At 31.2% G+C, this 20,417-nt stretch overlaps 5 protein-coding genes across 6 annotated transcripts in view; 2 read left to right on the forward strand and 3 right to left on the reverse strand.

The window, feature by feature from the left end:
- LOC119601511 (disheveled-associated activator of morphogenesis 1) overlaps positions 1-5,504 on the forward strand; it is a 62,564-nt gene extending 57,060 nt beyond the window's left edge. Inside the window, exons 3-11 of the mRNA XM_037952476.1 lie at positions 1,071-1,619; positions 1,680-2,099; positions 2,166-2,343; positions 2,401-3,075; positions 3,139-3,344; positions 3,418-3,563; positions 3,625-3,786; positions 3,853-4,016; positions 4,081-5,504. Coding sequence (XP_037808404.1) covers positions 1,071-1,619; positions 1,680-2,099; positions 2,166-2,343; positions 2,401-3,075; positions 3,139-3,344; positions 3,418-3,563; positions 3,625-3,786; positions 3,853-4,016; positions 4,081-4,937 — 3,357 coding nt within the window. The 3' untranslated portion in view covers positions 4,938-5,504. The remainder of the gene's footprint in view (positions 1-1,070; positions 1,620-1,679; positions 2,100-2,165; positions 2,344-2,400; positions 3,076-3,138; positions 3,345-3,417; positions 3,564-3,624; positions 3,787-3,852; positions 4,017-4,080) is intronic.
- LOC119601520 (pre-rRNA-processing protein esf1) overlaps positions 1-10,313 on the reverse strand; it is a 168,517-nt gene extending 158,204 nt beyond the window's left edge. Inside the window, exons 1-2 of one of the 2 annotated variants that reach the window (XR_005231240.1) lie at positions 9,284-10,313; positions 7,658-9,221 (exon numbers count right to left, since the gene is read on the reverse strand). Coding sequence is in view for 1 of the 2 variants with exons in the window: in XM_037952488.1 (XP_037808416.1) it covers positions 7,674-9,221; positions 9,284-10,168 (2,433 nt within the window). In the remaining variant the exon portion in view is untranslated. Of the gene's footprint in view, positions 1-7,532; positions 9,222-9,283 lie in introns of those variants that run through there. The other variant, XM_037952488.1, reaches the window with a different exon arrangement.
- LOC119601532 (plancitoxin-1) lies at positions 5,509-6,730 on the reverse strand. The gene is made up of 2 exons (XM_037952503.1): positions 6,574-6,730; positions 5,509-6,515 (listed from the first exon to the last, which is right to left on the reverse strand). The coding sequence occupies exons 1-2, from the start codon at positions 6,693-6,695 to the stop codon at positions 5,531-5,533; spliced, it is 1,107 nt and encodes a 368-aa protein (XP_037808431.1). The 5' UTR covers positions 6,696-6,730; the 3' UTR covers positions 5,509-5,530.
- A 1,133-nt stretch (positions 10,314-11,446) lies between the features above and the next one.
- On the forward strand, positions 11,447-18,765 carry LOC119602065 (poly(A) RNA polymerase, mitochondrial). Its single transcript, XM_037953394.1, has 3 exons — positions 11,447-11,688; positions 11,755-12,613; positions 17,657-18,765. Exons 1-3 carry the CDS (start codon positions 11,592-11,594, stop codon positions 18,549-18,551), a joined length of 1,851 nt encoding a protein of 616 aa, XP_037809322.1. The 5' UTR covers positions 11,447-11,591; the 3' UTR covers positions 18,552-18,765.
- LOC119602075 (tetraspanin-2A) lies at positions 13,002-15,584 on the reverse strand. Its single transcript, XM_037953405.1, has 2 exons — positions 15,403-15,584; positions 13,002-14,067 (listed from the first exon to the last, which is right to left on the reverse strand). Exon 2 carries the CDS (start codon positions 14,029-14,031, stop codon positions 13,312-13,314), a length of 720 nt encoding a protein of 239 aa, XP_037809333.1. The 5' UTR covers positions 14,032-14,067; positions 15,403-15,584; the 3' UTR covers positions 13,002-13,311.
- Positions 18,766-20,417: the final 1,652 nt, after the last annotated feature.

Consider the following 20,417-nt stretch of genomic DNA (forward strand, 5'->3'; position numbering starts at 1 on the left):
TTAAGATAATTAAAAAAAATAACTGCTGAAACGAATATAAAAGAAACTAGAGGAGTTGGTTCTGGCTCTATGAACTTACCAGGATCTAGAAGTGTGAATAGTAATAGGAGTTAGGTAAGAAAGGGTTATGTACCCTAAGGTGCTACACCACTCGATCCATTGTGAACTATTAAACATTGAAAATGTCTGCTTTAGAATTAGTGGTCTTCAGTCCTCTAGTCCACAAGCCCATGTTTCAGACTAAACTTTCTAGGGAATTAAACGAAGTTGGAACCTAAAGAGGACTCCTTATGACAGAAGAGTTTTTAGGAATTGGGAAGAAATTGGCTACTGAGGAATAGCGTTAGAATTCAAAGGAAGGTTGCAATGAAATTCTCAACAGATGGGAGAAAAGAAAATGTAGGGAATGCACTCATCCTAGAAATTGTTTAGAAATCCTTTGAGAATTTGTTTTAACTCTCTAACTCCCCTCAAAGAAAATCGAGGATTTCTGTTATACGTCACAATGCTTCTATAAAGGGTTAATCGTCTAACTTGTTTATAGGCAAAACAACTGTTCATTTTATATATTATCATGTTAAAACCATCAACAACAACAACAAAATGAGTTGTATTAGAAATTCATATTATAAACATATTTATAGTTAGATAAACTATATATTGTTCAGACAATATAAGACTTTCAAAGTTTGTTGTATTTATAGCCTTTGGTAACTTATCGATTATATTTTGCTGCATTAAGTAAAACACATTCATTTGTTAAGGAAAAACTAAAGAAAAACCTTACTTGGCAGGCACTAGGTGCAAATATGCAACGAAAAAAAAACGCCAAACAAATCAACAACCTCTTTGGAGTTATTATAACAAAAAAAAATTTTACAATCACTTTAAGTCGATTATTAATGGGAGTTTTTATATTCTGTTAGTTGTGGTCTATCTACGTTTTTACAAATAATTAATTGGTTATGCACTATTAACAGTGAATTAATTTTAAAATGATACTCATATACATATGTTTATATAAATATTGCAAAACAAAATGAAATCATTATAATTTTTTTTTATTACAGGATGACGAACCACCTGAAATTTGTGTGGTTGAAGGAGCTTTCACACTACAGACTCTGACACCAACACAACCCATGCCCTCGGTAGATGAATTGGATACAAAATTTGCTGAACTAGTGGAAGAATTGGATTTGACAGCTCCCAATAAGGAGGCTATGTTAAGTTTACCACCCCAAAAGAAATGGCAAATATATTGTTCGCGTAAATCTCCCATGGATACCATAGATGGCGGTCCAGCTAGCAATATAACACAACCACCCACGGCAGAACATTATGTGGAACGTCTTAAGGAATTGGCCACACATATTTCTGTCAGTCCGGAAGATTCTCCCTGTCATGAATACAATGCACGCATCGAAAGCCATACACATTTTCTAGATGCTTTGAAAACCGCTCTTAGAACTTCGACCCATAGTTTTGTTTTGAGATTTGTGGAATTTGAGGGTTTACCGGCCCTGCTAAATCTATTGCAAAAAATGGATATACGCGTAGCGAATAGTCCATTCCATACTAGTCTTATAGGTTGCATTAAAGCTTTAATGAATAATTCGGTAAGTTATTAAAAACCATTAGAAATTTGTAAAATAATTGAGGAATTAAATTACTTATAGACTGGACGAGCTCATGTATTGGCTCATCCCACTTCGATTGATACTATAGCCCGCTCTTTGGCGGCCGATAATATTAAAACTAAAGTGGCGGCCTTGGAAATTTTGGGTGCAGTTTGTTTGGTGCCGGGTGGTCATCGTAAAGTTCTGCAGGCCATGTTAAATTTCCAAGAATTTGCAGCCGAAAGAACTAGATTCCAAAGCATTATTAATGATTTGGATCGCTCTACAGGAGCCTATAGAGATGATGTTAATCTAAAGACCGCCATTATGTCTTTTATTAATGCTGTGTTAAATTATGGTCCCGGACAAGAGAATCTAGAGTTTAGGCTACACTTGCGTTATGAATTTCTAATGATGGGCATACAACCTATTATCGATAAATTAAGGAAGCATGAAAATGAGACTTTGGATCGGCATTTGGTGAGTTAAATTATTTATTATTGTAGAAGGGGTTTCGCTAATTGTTTTTTTTTATGTATTCATTAGGACTTCTTTGAAATGGTAAGAGCCGAGGATGAAAAAGAATTGGCACGTAAATTTGATCATGAGCATGTGGATACTAAAAGTGCCAGTGCCATGTTTGAGTTGTTAAGACGTAAACTGAGTCATTCACCAGCCTATCCTCATATGTTGTCACTGTTCCAACACATGTTATTACTGCCATGTAAGTTAAATCTTTTTCCAGTTTGAAAAGATATTTAATATTTTATCTTTGCTTTAGACACTGGCCACTGCACCCAACATTGGTTGTTGTTCGACCGTGTGGTCCAACAAATCGTTTTACAAACCGAGGGTAGACCTCGCAGTGATATTGATACCGACGATCCTAATAAGGAGAAAACCGCTATTTCCCCTGTACACGATCCTGATGTATCACCTTTGGAAATCAATGTTTCCAAATTGGTACATCTTTTAGTCAAAGAAGAAGAGCTTACCCAGGCTCGCAAGCGAGCCGATGAATTAGAGAAGGAAAATTTCGATATACAATCACGTTTAGCCAAAAAAGAACAAGAACTCGATTTGCGCATGCAAGAGAAAGAAGATTTAGAGACAAGTCTGGCACGCATGCGTGAACGTTTAGAAAAGGAATCAGCCAATCATTCACAAGCCGTGCAAAGAGCACAAACCGCCGAAATGAAATTGGAAGATTTACAACATAAACTAACGACCGAACAGCAGGAACGAGCACGTTTGGAAAGATTAGTTACCGAGGGTAGTATACCCGATGACCAAAAGGTGGCCGGTCTAACGGGTTGTAATGGAGCAGTTTCGCCTCCACCACCACCGCCACCCATGAAAATAATACCACCTCCTCCACCACCCATGATGGCTGCACCACCACCACCGCCACCTTGTCCAGGACCACCTCCACCACCCACTATGACTCAAGCTATGGGTAAGATTTGTTTAATTGGAAGTTCCCTAAACTCTTATAATGATTTTGTTATTAATTTTATAGCCCCACCAGCTCCTAAACCCGAAGTAGCCAAGAAAAATGTGCCACAGCCTACAAATCCTTTGAAGAGTTTTAATTGGTCCAAACTTCCTGATGCCAAAGTTCAAGGTACTGTTTGGAGTGAGTTAGACGAATCCAAATGGTATAACAATATTGAGTTGGAGTCAATAGATAAGCTATTCTCAGCCTATCAAAAGAATGGTGTAGCAGTAAGTGTTCAGCTATTTTAAAGAGGAAGAAACTTTCAATAAAATAATTAAATATTTTACTTCCCAACTTTAGCAAGTCACAGATGGTTCCATAGAGGATCTGCGCATGATGGGCAGCAAGCCACGCAATAAAGTTTTATCGGTTATTGATGGTAGACGCGCTCAAAATTGTACTATCCTATTGAGTAAATTGAAAATGTCAGATGAAGAAATCTCCAAGTAAGTTAAGAACCCAGATCTTGTCCTTAAAGAAGATTATTTTATATTGTTTTTGTTTTAGAGCCATATTATCTATGGATTCGAATGAACAACTAGCTTTGGATATGGTAGAGCAATTGTTGAAATTTACTCCTTCAGCCGAAGAAAGAGCTTTATTGGATGAGCATAGTGAGGATATAGAATCTTTGGCTAGAGCCGATCGTTTCTTATACGAAATCTCAAAGTAAGTTGAAACGTTTAAAGTTTTAATGAAAGATTTTTTAATGTATTTGCATTTGTTTTTCCCCAGGATTCCCCATTACGAACAAAGATTAAAGAGTTTACATTACAAGAAACGTTTCATGATCACGGTTAATGATTTAATACCACGCATAACCAGTGTAATGGAAGCCTCCAGAGAAGTAGCACGCTCCAGACGTTTAAGAAAATTACTGGAACTGGTATTAGCTTTAGGTAAGTACAAAAACCAAAGGATAAAGAAAAGTAATTAATAAATTTGTGTTTTTTTTTTTCTCAGGAAACTATATGAACCGGGGAGCACGTGGTAATGCTTCTGGCTTCCGTTTGGCTTCTTTGAATCGTTTGGGTGATACTAAATCAAGTGCCGCCAAGGGCACTACACTCTTACATTTCTTAGTTCAAGTCATAGATAAGAAATTCAAAGATTTACTTAAACTCGAAGAAGATATACCCCATGTAAGAGAAGCCTCTAAGGTGTCTTTGGGTGAAATGGACAAAGATATACAAATGTTGCGCACCGGTTTAGCCGATGTGGCCCGAGAAATTGAATTCCATCGTTCTTCGGGTCCCGCTCAACAAGGCGATCGTTTCTTACCCGTTATGCGTGAATTCCATGCTCAAGCCTCTGTGCGATTTGCAGAATTGGAAGATAAATTCCAAGATATGAAAACAAGATTTGATCGTGCTGTTAGATTGTTTGGTGAAGATGGTGCAGTTTTACAGCCCGATGAATTCTTTGGTATATTCGATACTTTCCTAACTACATTTGCCGAAGCCAAACAGGATAATGAGAATTTGAGAAAACGCCAAGAAGAGGAAGAGAAACGGGCCAAGCAGGAAGCCGAATTAAAGAAACGCACAATAGAGCGCAAAAGCAAGGAGGGTCTAATGTCCTCAGTGGCACGTAATTTGGGTTTAAAATCATCCAATGGCCCAGGCAGTCCCGCCAAAGGAGACAACAAAGGCGAATTTGATGATCTAATTTCGGCCTTAAGAACGGGTGATGTTTTTGGTGAGGATATGGCCAAATTTAAAAGATCCCGCAAAACCAGACTAAGTAATGGTAGTACTTCTCCTCCCCGACATGGTCTACACCGCGAAGAAAGTAGAGAACGTACCGTAAGACGACAATAGATTAAAGAAAACTCTTAAGAGAATCTCGTTTATATTACGAAGTTAAGAAATGATGTTTGCCATCTTTGTATTTATTGATTGATTATTTTTTTTTCAAAGTTTTGTTTAATATTTTAATTGTTAAATAACACAGCGATTGTAAAAAACCCCCCTAAATTATATTATAGTAATTATTATATATTTTTAAAATGAAAAATTCTATTTAAGTAACTCCGCTAAAGAGAAAATGTTCTTTTTTTTATATAACAAATGAAAGCATTAAACCAAAATTATTTAAAAATATATATTGTATGTATTTAACACTTAATGAAAAAGAAACCCCCACAAAACACTTTTGTATTAAAACAATTTATTAAATTAGTTTTTTATTATATTTAAAGAAAAAGAAAATATTAAAGAAAATGTTTTGAATTTTGCTGTTTTTGTTTGAGAAAAAGTTTATGTAGAAAAAAAATAAGAAGACTAACAGCAGATAAATATTTATAATTAAAAAAGAAATTGTATATGTAAAGTTAAGCATATGAATTATTAGAATTTACTTTATAAATTAATAAAAATGAAAACCCCTATATACTAAATTACACGGAGTTTTATTACGAACAGGATTCGTAGCGCTGCACTAGTTTCTTATAAAGTTTGGCTAATTTTTTCTGCTGCTGGCATAAAACACCACCTCCTCTTTGCAGCTGATGTTGTTGGCGATTTATATCACCCACACATATCCAGTTGGAGGTGGAAGGTAAACGCCAACGCCAGAATTTTAAACCTACACTTTGCGATACCGCCCATTTGGAGTGATCTTGGGTAGTATTAAATTGTATGTTGTGTTTGTTGAATTCTATAGCTTGTATATTATAGACATTATCATTGAGAGAACAATTGGAATTGAAGTTGCCCTTGCCATTGCGCCAAGTTTCCACCAAAAGATTTGTGTCCAAAGTGGGAGCTACAAAGTCTTCGTATAGTTCTTTATTGTATTTAGAAGTTTTGGCGAATGACTTGAAGTTAATACCCTGTAAAGACTTCAAATCGAGTATATTGTTAAAAGGTTCCATTGAAATCCATTCCTTTCTTATGGCTTGTTCCAAATGGGGAAATTTTTCACTTAAGGTAACCGGCACACGTTCATAATAAATATTCGGTTCATTGAATAACAATTGTTCACCTATTTTTTCCATTTCCGAAGCATTAAAGGTAACACAAAGAAAACTTTGACCATAATGAGCCCCAGTTGAGGGATATTCATATTTGGGTAACGAGGGAAATTTGGGTACCGAGTGTATTAACCAAATGCCAGTATTACCATCAGTAGCTATTACTCCTTTAGTATGGCCACCATCGAAAATAACTTGGCCATTGGGAAATTCATCATTATAAGCCAGTAATAAGACCAAAGGATTTGCTACCAAAGGTTCTAATGTCAGAGCTACCATAGAAGAAGTTTCATTTATTCTATTACTGGATAAATTCCATTGCTCATAAGATGCATTAGTTAAATACATATAACGCAAACCAGTTTTATCATAATCCACAGTTTTATCAGTTGAATAATGAGCAGGCAATTTGTAGAGATAAAACCTAAATCAAAGGCCGTAAATACAATTTGTTTTAATGAAACAGTACTTGCTATGCTCACCAATCTACATTTTCTCCTTCCTCATTTTTACAGGAAACCTTAATTTCATCACTGGCATTCAAGGTCAAAAAATTACAAAATAATATAATCACCAAGAAATTTACGAGAAGTTTTAAAAACATTTCTTAGCGCCCAAAATAATGCTTCTTGTTCAACTCTAAAATACAAACTGAGTTTAGAACTAAACAAAACATGTTGTAAGAGGGTTATAAGAGAAAACTCTTATACACACACTCAAACTATAAAGACTGTGTAAACTATAACAAGGGTTTGAATTTCAGTTTTATGATCAACAGGCAAAAAATAATCAGACAACAAACAAAAAGAACCCCTAAAATGATTCATAGCGGCCTAGAGTTATGTTCTTTGTTTTTGTTAAATAGATTGCGGGATTTATTGAGAATAAAAAGAGATTGTTTTGTTTAAATGTTGATATTTACAGCATATTTTCTCAAACAAAATGTTCACTCATCTTTTTTTTCACTAAAAAGTCGCTCGAAACTATTTTTCAAATAAAATCAATTTTTCACTACTTTTTTTATACATAAATTTCAAGCAAAAAAATTAAATTTCACGAAAAATTTTTTAAAAATGTCCACACAAAATTTTGCTATAAAAAATTGTTTCTTTAAAAAATAAAAAATTTTAAATTTCAGAAAAAAATTCTTTAAAAATGACCACCCAAAATTATAAAATAAAAAATTTTAGCAAATTTTTTCACAAGAAATTGTTTCCCTAATAAATGTCTCCTAAAATAATTTTTTTTTTTTTTTTTTTTCAAAAATGTTCACTTTAAATGTTTGTTCTAAAACAAAAACTCACACAAAAAAATTCACTCAAAATTGTTTCTATAAAAATAGTCACCTAAATTATCTCGCCAGAGTTTTTCTATGATAGATGCAGTATTTTAAATTTTGTTACTTTTGGAAAAGATATTGAAAATTCGTAACATGTTCAAGTTCTTGTTTGTAATTTCTATTACAAATTATTAAATAACAAAAATATTTATTTTGTAATAACTCTAAAAAAAAGACTACAACTACATTTTGTTTAAACAAAAAAAAAGAAAAGGAAACAAACTCACCAATAACAGCTTTCGATTATTTGCCTTGTTGTTTCATTTGTATCTTGCGTTTAAGACTCTTTACTAACATACTAGTTTCAGTATGTTTTTTAGGTTTTTTACTAGCACTTTCATCGGATTCTTTATCATTTTGTGTTTGATTTTCAGTTTTTTCATCACCATGTCTTCTTTTAAGTTTTTCATGTATTAATTGTTCCATGGCTTTGGTTTTTTTAAAGTGAGAATCGGTGGGATCTATATTAAATTCATGTGAAGTGAAAACTGCCTTAAAACGTTGATCGTCTAAGTTCAATTGGAAATTGTCTTCTATAGGTTTTTGTGATTCCTCGATGGCTGTTTTAGATTTCTTGAGTTGTTTTCTGCGTTTCTTTTTGGATTTAGTATCTTGTTCACTTTTTAAGATTTTATCTAAACTGAAATGTTGTTTGCCATCCTCCTCGTTATTGTCGTCTAACAGTAATTCCAATTCTTTAGCCTGTTTTTCATCTTCTTGCTCCTGCTCAGCCTTTAGTTGCTGTTGCTTTTTCTGTTTTTCTCTACGTTTGGTTTTGGGATCTATAAAATCTCCGTTGGCAAATTCTTCTGCAAAATAGGGATCATCCATATCAATATCATCGGGTATGGAATCTAGTTCGGATTCTGAATCTTGGCCAGTAGTTTGTAATTTCTTTTTCCTTCTTTCCTCTTTACGTTTCTTATTCTTTTCGTTACGTTTTAGCAAAACCTTTTCTATGGGTGTTAGATTTTGAGGCTTTTTAGTTTCTTCTTCTGCTACTCCATCATCTTTGAAAGGATTAGTTTTATCGTTATTTACTTCCCAAGAGAATTCCATTTCATATTTCTTTTTCTGTTTTTCTTTTTCTTCCTTTTCATTAATTTCCGCCAGTAAGGCCTTGTATTTGTTTATAACTTCTTCTTTCTTATTGGATTTTTTCTTGGGTTTTTCTTTTACTTTTTTGTCTTCCTTATTTTCTTGGGATTTGTTCTTATCTTGTTTAATTTCTTTTTCATTTTCACTTTCTTGTTCCTCCTCTTCACTGTCCTCCTCATCCTCTTCTTCTTCACTGCTATAAGCCACTATTTTTCTTAGATCTTTATCACTTATACCATCCAATTTACCGGCAGATAATTTATCACCCAATTCTTTTCTATCTACCGCAGTCTCATCCCAAGTTAAATCTACTTTGGCCTGTTGCAAAGCTGTAGTGGTAAACTGTCTAGGTTGATAGCTATTGGCATCTGGCAATTCATTGCAAACATCTGAGGGCTCATCATCATCGAAACTGGTATCATCGGGTATATATCGGAGATCAACTTTAGTAGCTGAACTTTCATATTCTATGCCATCGCATTCCTGATAGATTTTATCGGCCGTGGCCACAGAATCACATTCCACTACAGCATAATAGTAACGTAAGCGATTCAGTTGATATTGTCTTAATTTTTCCATATGATAATCATCTCCCTCGCCAGCATCACTGTCTTGTTCCTGAACCAATTCGTCTTCTTCCTCAGAATCATCGTCAGAGGAATCATCTTCAGCTTGGGCTTTAGAAGATCCCTTCTGTAAATACATTGTTTATTTAACTAAAACTTAATAAAACAAAATAATCTCCAAAAACTTACCTGTTGCTTGGCTTCCTTCGACAAACCCACCAATTCAGGCGGGCCATGCAACTCTTCCTCCTTCAAACGTTCTTTGCCAAATTCAGAGGGATAAATTTTCACACTTAATACCGAGCCACCGGGTGGCAAAAAGGAACTAAATAACACCATTAAGTCCACCGCTCTCACACGATCCCAATCCATGTTGCAAACCGCCAAGCGTCTAGTAGACTCTTCAGTGCTTTCAGCATCATTGGCCAATTCACCCCATACATGATCTATATACATTTCGGGGTCTTCATCTTCAGAAGATTCATCATCAGAGGAGGAATCGGTTACCAAGCGACCTTCACCTCTGGCATAATCAATATTAGGATCTAATAAACGTTCTCGCAAAGTTTTAGGCACATCCTCGCCATCACTCTCCAAGGCATCGTTTTCATCAGCATCACTATGCTGCTGTGTAATAGCCTTTTCTTCCTTTTCTCTTTCCTCCAGCTCCTCCTCTTCATCTGAAGAGCCGGCATTTGAGTTATCTTCCTCACTTTCTTTTTCTGTTTTTTCTACCTCTTCTTCACTTTCCTCCGCACTAGAATCCAATTCATAGTACTTTTTCAAATCCTCCGCATTTGATTTGTTAACACGTCTGCCATACTTGTCCACTGTGTATTTCACTTTGAATTTATCATTTGTAAACATGCCCTGGAAACGTTTGTCAATTTTAACTTTTCTTTGCTGCTTGGGTAGACTTTTAAAGCGTGGATCCGACACCAAATGTTGAAAACGTTCATCTTGCCAAATGCCACTATTTGTGCTTGGTTTTGAGACACCATTTTCTGGCGCCTTTTTGGGGGCTTTATTTTCAGCTTTTTGTTTTTCCTTTTTAAACACTTTATCTTTAGCCATTTTGTTTGAAAACTAAATATACTTTATTATTTACTATTAATATAATAAATTTGCACAATTTTTTGTTTAAACAATTTAGAAATTTATGGAAAATAAAACAATATTCTAACACACGTGCACTTTTGCGGATAAAAAAATACAACTGGAAAAAAGATAACGGCGGCAAACAAAATTCAATGTAACGGCGTTTGATTTTAAAACTGAAGTTGGCGCTTTACAACGACCGGATAAAATTAATGGTTTAAATTAAAAAAAAAACGATTTATATTATTAAATATTAAAATTTTTAATATAATTGAAAATAATATTTAACAAAATTTGCAATAAATTGTGAATTTAACTAAATCTTAAAAATATTCTAACAGCGTTAACTTTTAAACTATTGGCGGCTAGTCTATGAAGTGTTTGTTTACATCAGCTGTTGCATTAATTTGACATGTTTTTGTAAATCAGGGATGTAAAATCTCTGATATTTTAAAATAAAATATAATTGTAAAGTGTAATTAGTCAAAATTTAACTTTTTGGTTAAAAATGTTTAGGAAATCAGTGAATTCACAATTTTCAGAAGGAAATTGAAAATACCGATTTTGAAGTGATGACAAGTTAATGCTTTTCTTGTGAAATAAAAATAAAAGAAAATCAGAAATATTCTTAAAGAAAAAATAATTTTATTTAAACAAATTATTGTATAAAAACACTTTAGGCGGGCTCAAAATTTCCAAGCTTAAATTTGCACATTTAGTGTTTTTCGTCGATTTATTAAAACATAAAAGTTCTTTAAAAATTGTTAAACGTTTACTGTCACAGTTTAAAATTTTAAGTTTTTAAACCGATTTTTAATATGTTTTTTATTAAAAATAATCAGAACCTGCATATTTATATTAATTTTGTTTAATTTTCATAAATTTTAAAATTTGTTAAAATTTAAAGATATTTAAAGAGGTTTTTTCTTGAATTAGTGCTTTTTGAAAATATATAGTTGACAAGTCGACAGACATTTCCCTCGGTTTACCGCTATTGCGCCAATTTAACGTTTACTAACATTCACTCTTCTCACAGTGTTGGTAAACGTTAAAATAACAAACTTTTCAAATTTACTTGAAATTCTTACTTTCTACAAACATATAAACAAAAAGACATAAGTATTATTATAAATAAATAAATTTAAATATAAGTTTAATTCATCATTTAACATTTTAAAACCTTTAAACCCACAAATTTTGCAATTGTTTAAAAACGTAAAATTTCCTATGGGGTTTGACAATTTGATAATTTTCCAACAGCTGTTTTAGTTAACCTCAATTTTTAGTAACAGGCGGATGGTGTTTTAGTGTTCGGTTGAAATTTAGTTTTGTTTTATTAATATATTTAATAAAACTGAAAAAATAAGTGCATAAATCTATTAAAAAGTGCTAGAAAAATATGTATAAAATAGTGAAAAAGTGTTGTAATATAAAAAATTATTCAAAATATGTGTTAAAAAATAAATATTCTACGACACCGGTTGGCGTACCTGCAGGTGGTGTGAAAAATTTATAAACAATTTTTTTATTTAGTTAAATGTAATAAAATTCCTTGTTTTTAGCCAACAAAGTGTCTTTTGATGACTTTGTGTTGCAGCGCCAGCAAGAGGCTACTCGTAGTGTGGTGGTGCAAGTTAGTTCGGAAAAATCTTTTCCCGAGTTATACAACTATTGCAGCGCCTTTGGTAATATAGTGGGTGCTCATCATTATTGTGTAAGGCATGATGATGTCCAGCATTATATATTATTGGAATATGAAAATCCACAACAGGCATCCGAGGCCATAGATTCCTCGGCTTACAATGAGGAGTTGATTGGAGTGCCGGCCCGATCACCTTTTTTGTGGTTTAGAGCCTCCGGCAAGAAGGCTCTAAAACGTAAGCCATTAGAGGAAAGTACAAAATGTAATTTAAATGTAGTGGATGGCAATAATATAGTGGAATTGGCAGATTTGAATGCCACCTTAAAGGAATGTCCACACATAGAGCAACAAATGTCCGAATTATATCATGGCACTAAACTCAATGATTTGGGCATACGTTTAAGATTCCTTGCGGCCTATCAAGTGCAACAGTCTATAGTTGGCATGTTTCCTTTGGCCAATGCTTTGCCTTTTGGTTCCTCGGTCAATGGTTTTGGCAAAATGGGCTGTGATTTAGATTTAATTTTACGTTTGGATCAAGAGTGCAAAGGTCCCGAAGCTAAAAAGCGACCTGATTCACGTTTAGTCTTTCATACCAAAGAAAATCTAACCAATGGTCGTTCTCAGACACAAAGACAAATGGAAAGTATAGGTGATATGTTGCAACTATTCCTACCGGGTGTGTGTCATGTAAGACGCATTCTGCAGGCCAGAGTACCCATTATTAAATATCATCATGAGCATTTAAATTTGGAGATAGATTTGTCTATGAGTAATCTGTGAGTACCAATTTATAATTCTTCTTATTTATTCATATAATAATTCATTTTGAAGGAGATTTTAACATTTAAGAAATTGTTGTTAAAATTATCCATATTGGAAATCTCATGAAAATCGATTAATATTTGCTTCAAATGGCCAGAAATAATTAGAACTTTTTAGAAAAAGGCTCAAAATATATAAAATTTTCTTGATTCGACCATTACTATGACAAAGTTTCAATTTAGACATCTCAGATGAAGATTTTCATAGAAGTTATTATCTAAACCTGAAGTTTTTATTACTATTTACTACCACTAGGTTCTGAAACTCAAACAAAAAGTACGAAAAGTACTTTTTAAAAAGTTCTTAAAACTTGTTATCTCTAATTTAAAACACATTTTCATATCGTTTTTGTAATTCTTCTCTTAAACCAGAAAAATTTTCAAAAAATAGTTTTTTTATAATTTTATTCAAAATAATGGTGTTATTTTTAAAACTTAATTAAAATATTTGTATAAATAACTTCATTTTTAATATTAAATACAAAACTTAAGTAGAAATGATATTTGTAAAAAAGAAGTTCATTCGGCATTTTATGGCTTTTTTGTGGGTGTTGTGCAACTGGTTTTTTAAAAATGTATAAACGGCTTAAAATTAATATGAAAATATATTTAAAATTTAAAAAAAAAAAAAGCTTATAAGTGGTGCTCCCCATTTAATGTCTATAAGCACGTGCCTCATCCTCTTCCTTTTTAACGGCTTGCACCAAAACCAAACTCATAACAGCACATATAACATTAAGCAAACCCAAGGCTAAAGCTAAAGCCACAATCCAAGAAGTTTTGGCCTCAAAGAACCAAGTCAAAGCATCCACACAACCTATAAAGAAAGCATTACCACTAACGGTGTCACGACAGGAGGTGGGTAAAGGTTGACGTAAATCCAAATAATCCCAGGGTCCAGTGGCACCACAGCAACCAATATTTTCTTGTATCATATTGAGTACATAGGAAGAATAGGAATATTCCGAGGTGCTAACAAAACGATTAATGCTAACACTTAACAAAGGTTGTAGACTAGAGTGCACCGTGCTGTATTGCAATAATAAAGCGGCACCTACGGTGGATACTATAAAACCAAACACTTGGGTGCCTATGAACACAAACAAAGCCAGGGTATTTTCCATAAGAGCACTTAAGCAACCCAAAAATGATACCGCCATTAAGATAATACTGGTGGCTATTAATATATAAACTCCTATGTATAAGGCTTGGGCCTCTAATATGCGTAGCCATTCATTGAATCCAGGTTCAGCTCTTAGCCATACGGTGAGGGCAAATAGTGAAGTAGCTATCATCCAGGCTACTATGTTGAAACAGAAAAGGGTGTATTTAATACAACCAATTTGTTTTTCCAAAGTGTTTTCGGCAGCCATTTTTCAAGTTTAAATCTGAGGTTAGGGAATGAGAAGCTGAAAAGTAAAGAAAGGGTATTAAAGTTAGAAAATTGCTTTGGAAAGGAGTAAGAAACTATGTTTAAGCAATAAAATTGTTAGAAAAGTGGGCGGGGAAGAAGACCTCTACAAGAATAGTTAAACTTTTCTGAGTTTTTAAACACTTTTGGAGAAATGCAAATGAAATTTTGATGCATTTTTTTTTTTTTTTGAAATTTTGTGAAATTTTTTTAGTGAAACATATTTAAATTAATTTTTATTTAATTTATGGTGAAAATTTGATTAATTATTTATTAACTAAACAAAACTGTAGGTCTAGTTTATAACAAAATTGCGAGTTTAGCAAGTGTTTAACATTCAGTTATAGAAGTACTGAAATTTCTCTATCTCTTTTCTCTCTTACAACTGCCTCAATAAAGAGTAAATTACAATATTTTATTCACACCCGTTTTTTTATATCAAGTCTTAAGTATTTTATTATTATTTTCAATTTCTGTTGAATTATATTTGTTTCATTATTTTATTTTTATTTATTAAAATTTTGTCACAAAACTTTTGGTTGTATATAGAGTTTAACTTTTTTATTGTTTTTTTTTTAACGTTATCAGCAAAATATTTGTTCATTTAGCAAATAATAGTACGTTATCAGTAAAACAACCTGTTCCAAATGATGATTAATACATTACAAGAAGTATGGTGCAACCACTTTTTTATTAGATAAAGTTTTTTTTTTGTTAAAATTATCTATAACTTTTCAGGTAGATTTTGAAAATAAATCATTGTTTTAGTAAGAATTTGTTAAATATTACAACGAAGCAAAGAAAGTTATTAAACATATTTTTAAAAAATTTTTAGATTTTTTATTTGAAACTTGTCGCAAGGCTAAAGAAAAGTCCTCTTTTAAGTAGAATGTTTCATCCTCAATATGTTTCTTCGGAGTATAACCAGTTAAGAACTCAAAAACGATTAACGGAGTTCATTATTTTGCAATATTTTAAAAAAGTTTAATATTTTTTTCCCAACTTCTTAAAAATCCGAATTTGATTAAAGTTTTTAAAAAACTTTCGATTCAAGACGCACTTTTCTTCTATTTTCAGTTTCTCTTTTGCTTTTTTTAATTAAAATTTTATGAATTTTTCTTTGTATTTGTTTAAAATTTATTAGATTTTCTTAAAAGTTTTCACTTCAAGGCTGTTTTATTTATTACAGATTCTTCCAAATTGCTTAATTTTATAACAATTAGATAATTTTGTTATAATTATTTTCCATTAATGGCTTTTGTTTGATATACATATTTAAAATTTTCTTTCAATTTTGTTTTAAATACTTTTAATTTTTTTTCATATTTTTCACCTTTTATGTAAAAGTTTTTAATTTAATTATTTTATTAACAGTTTTTCAAATGAAAAAGTCCGTACTCCGCTTTGTATCTAGCTTTTCGATGATAAATTTTCGTTCGTTTTTTCGTAACTGTAGTATTATTATTTTCTTCAAGTTATTCACTTATGGTTAAACCATTTGATGATGGCATTGTAGGTCTTTGTGTTTAGGAATTCATACAATACAAAAGCTTTACATTTCAATCGTAATAAATGATAAGATAAGATATGTAGAGCTCATTAAAACTCAGATAAGATAATAGAAATTATTGCTAAATTATTATCATTGAAGTTGGTAATACAAAAATATATACAACAGAACAGGTAGACTATATACACCTGCTTCTGAGAACATACCAAAATATTACATTACTATGACAGACCCTTTTCCTTTACAGTTTGTTTAAACATTATTTTTTGTTTAAGGTCTTAATAATTCGTAGATCATTAGTCAATTATTCTCTTACTCATATCCGGAATTTCGGAAGTTTATGGTTTTTAAACATGTGTTAAAGTAAATATGTACATATAAATATTGTTTAAAGTAAACAATAAGTAATTTTAACACTAACTGGACAGAACTGCATTAAGCTCTTAAGAAATAGAGATAGTTCTATGTAAGTTTATGTTAGCAGAGATTTGTTAATAATATACTCTCTTAAATGCTGAAGATTCTAAACACAGGACTACAAAATCTTGGAAAATTTTAGCTAAATTTCTTAATTTAAAACAAATTTTAATTGGGACATCGAAAATTCTCGGGGAAACCAGTTTATTTTAAAATTATTAGAACAAATCGGCATTAAATCAGAATCAACGGTACTCCTTAAGAAGAATTTGACATAAATTGACATCATATCAACAACAGGGGACTTTTGAAGATAGAGTTAACATAAATCTACTTCTGATCAACATCAAAGGACTTTTTAAGATGAAGATGACATAAATAGACTTCAAAACAACATCTCTGGGAATCAATTATACCCATATTATAGCAATGAAATCATAGAAGATCTCAAGCACTTTCTATTTGATCAAGATCTGTCAAAAAGTTTATAATAAGTCGACTTCAGTAGAGATAAAAGTATGAATCTAGACTTCTTAGGAGGGAGTAGGAGATCACACTGGATTCAATACATAGGAAAACACAAGATTTTTGAATAATGATGACTATAATACGACTTAAATTCGGATAAAAACTACCAATCTAGACCAAAGGACTTCTCAAGTTAGATTTCAAAGAAATCGCGATCTACACTTCAAACAGAAACTAAAAATCGTTTATTTACAATCACATATGTATAGAAAATGAGGATCACTTCAGATATTTATATATAAAATACATTTTCTTTAACTTTTTTCGATCACTGAAGCTGACAAGATCACGATCTATCAATACATATAACAACAATCAAGAATTTTTCAAAATTATCACTATAATTTGACTCAAATTCGGAAATCTGGACCAAGAGACTTCTCTCAAATCAGTTTTGAAACAATTTGCGATCTATTCTTCAAATATAAACTAAAAATACTCTATTTAGGTTTACATAGGCATAGAACAAGGAGATCACTTCAAACATTTAGATATCAAGTACATTTTCATAAACTATATGCCGATCACGGAAGCGGGCTTGATGATCTTTCTGTACATATGACACAAATTGAGAATTTTGAATACTAAACATAATAATTTGACTTAAGTTGGAATTATAACTAAAAATTTGGACCAAAGGCTTTCTCAAGTTAGATGTGAAACAATACGCGATCTATTTTTTCAGATAAAAATGTAAAATAGTTTGAGGATCATTGAATGTAAAGATCATCTAAAATTAATCTTAACAAAACCGATAACTCAATATTAGACAACTATATTTGATATAAACAACGAGCCAAGAAAGATTCAAGATTTCCTGAACTTTTCCTGATCACGTTAGCGTTGGCAAGATCACAAACTTTTAATACATATCACTATCAAAACATTATTAGGGTAATAACTACAAATCTAGAACAATTTAAAGAACACACAACCAATTACAATTAACTACAATCAAGATCAGTCAATATTTTTACTACAATCAAGATCACACTAATCACCTTCAAATCATCATCACTGTTAAAAAATTCACCCTACAATCCAGAATTGGCATGACATCTTCAAATCTATTACAAAGAAAAATATAACTATTAATCTTTAAAAACTTACCTCTCTTACTTATCAATTTCAGTTCAGGTTTTTATATGTCGGAACTTCTTTACATGTTTGGTGAATTCGATGAACGCGTTAAGCCCCTTACTTTCTGCATACGTCGTTGGGCTAGCTGTTGTGGTCTAACCAATCCCTCTCCAGGACGTTGGATTTCCAATTTCTCTTTAACCTGTCTTGTAATATTCTTTTTACAACAAACCAAACAACCAGTATTACCCGCCATTAATACCCTTATCAAATCGGCCAAACAGGAAGACATACGCATTACCGAGGATGGTATAAATTGCACATTTGCCCGTGATTTTCAGTCGTTGGGTTTTCGCAGTAATAATACTAGTAAAACTAGTGAATTGCTTTTGCAATTCTTTGAGTTCTATTCACAATTTGACTTTCAAAATAAAGCCATTTCCCTAAATGAGGGAAGAGCAATAGCGAAACCAGATCATGCGGCCTTGTATATAGTAAATCCCCTGGAACAGTTGTTAAATGTGAGTAAAAATGTTAGTTTGGAGGAATGTGAACGTTTACGCATAGAAGTGCGTAATGCAGCCTGGGTTTTGGAATCCGAAGTGGAGAATCAATATCAAAATGGAGAAATGGATAAGTCACAAGAACCCTGGGGCCTGTTAAACTTATTTAAAACCCCCGAAAAGACTATTATCAGACCGAATATGTTTTTCAAACCGCGTATTTTAGAAGTTAGTGATCTATTTGATAAAACAGAAACCATGCCCTCTACGCCCCCCGGCAATTCTGTTACCTCTACCTCAATGGGTTTGAAAAATAATCAGGTTAAACAACAGATAGATAACATAAAGTCAAATGCACGACAGGATTTAAAGCAAATGCGTTTGAATGGTTCAGCTCCTTCGAATACGACGAAAGCTTCTAAAAGCTCTAAAAGAAGTAGATGAAAGGATATTAAAGACATTTTAAGTATGTCGTTTGGACTGCCTGCCCTTGGACTCTAAACTAGTAATTAAAATTGTTTGTTATTTTAGTTATAAGTTTTACAAATTATCCTTTAAAACAAATATACTTTTAAGTAATTATGTTGTTTTAATTATTTTGCGCAAAAAAAAAGGAATGAAGAAAAAAATAAAGAAAACAGGAAATTCTTTTGTGACTATTAAATAAAAGCTTTAACGTTATTTTTAGGACTTTTTTGGAAGAAAATAAGTTGAAATTTTAATGTTGGTCTAAGGATTTTTTAGTTAAAAAGAAAGCTTTTAAGCTTTTTCATATAACAAATTTATTTTTGTCTGCTTTTTTAATATAAAAAAGCTCTTTTTACGTGAAAAAGATTTTCATATAAAAAAGCTTTTTCACAAAATGGGGTTTCAAAGCTTTTTCGTATAAAAATAATTTTTTTTTTAATTTTTATATGAAAAAGCTTTTTTACATGAAGAAGCTTTTTTATATAAAGCAGCTTTTACACAAAAAGGCTTTTCAACATTAAAAATAGGTTTTCGCATAAATAAGCTTTTTTCATACAAAAAGCTTTATTCATATAAAAAAGCTTTTTTTTTAATAAAAAATATTTTCCAAATAAAAGGAAACGTTTTTCAACATAAAAAAATGTTTCATATAAAAAAGCTCTTTTTAAAAAGTTTTTTTTTCTTTTAATAAAATATTATTTTTTCGTATAAAAAGTTTAATAAAAAAATAAAAATTTTTTCATATAAAAAAGCTTTTTTATATAAAAATATTTGTTTTCATATAAAAATAGTTTCTTCATATAATATTTTTCAATATAAACTGTTTTTTTCTAAACCAAGCTTTACTTATTTAAAGGCTTTTGCATATAAAAAGCTTTCTTTATATAATTTTTTCTATAGCAAACGCTTCTTTATATTAGAACTTTTTTCATAAAAAGTTTTTTTCCTAGAACAAGATTTTCATCATATATAGAGCTTTTTAGTAATAAAGCTTTAAAGTTTTTCATAGGAAAAGCTTTTTCATATATGTACATATACAAGTTTTTCACAAAAAAGTTTTTCATTAAAAGCTTTTTCTTAAAAACTTTATAAAAACTTTCATAAACAAGATTTTTATCATATATAAAGCTTTTCAATAATCAGGCTTTGAAGTTTTTCATAGGAAAAACTTTTTCATATACATATGCATACAAAAGATTTTCAAAAGAAGTTTTTTCTTTAAAAGCTTTTTATGAAAAAAAGTTTTTATAAAATAGCTTTTTATGAAAGAACATTTTTAAGAAAAAACTTTTTTTAAAGTTTTTTTATAAAAACTTTTTTCATAAAAAGCTTTTTTATAAAAACTTTTTTTCATAAAAACTTTTTTTAGTTTCATGGGTGTTGGAAAAATAGCAGGAAGATGTAAGATAGCAGGAATATATAGAGATTTGACTTGAGTTTTTCCGTTTTATCCCAAAAGTTTTGTGACAAAAATTAAGTTTTATTACATGTTTTGTTTTTGTTGCATATATAGTTTTATATTTATTTATTAATTAATTTATATTTACACTTTCTTTAAGTATTAGTTAATTTGTTTTGTTGATTTATTTTTATACGAACTCAATTTAAATTTACATGAAACTTACTAGAATTTTAACCATTACGACAAGACTTATCATTATTATTACTAAATTAGTAAATAACTTTTTGTTTTATTAGTTTTCTGCACTTAAAAGTTTACAAATATCTTTTAGTTGTTAAAAAAAAAGAGATAGATTTTTGTTTGTTTTGTTATTATTATAGAAAGGCATTGTTAGTAAAGGACTGTAAAGGTAAACTAGTCCCTTTATTATGTTAAATCTC

The sequence above is a fragment of the Lucilia sericata genome, unplaced genomic scaffold, assembly GCF_015586225.1.
Source record: "Lucilia sericata isolate MDLA Ls3-8-SP2 unplaced genomic scaffold, ASM1558622v1 Contig000006F_arrow, whole genome shotgun sequence".
Lineage (NCBI taxonomy): Eukaryota > Metazoa > Arthropoda > Insecta > Diptera > Calliphoridae > Lucilia > Lucilia sericata.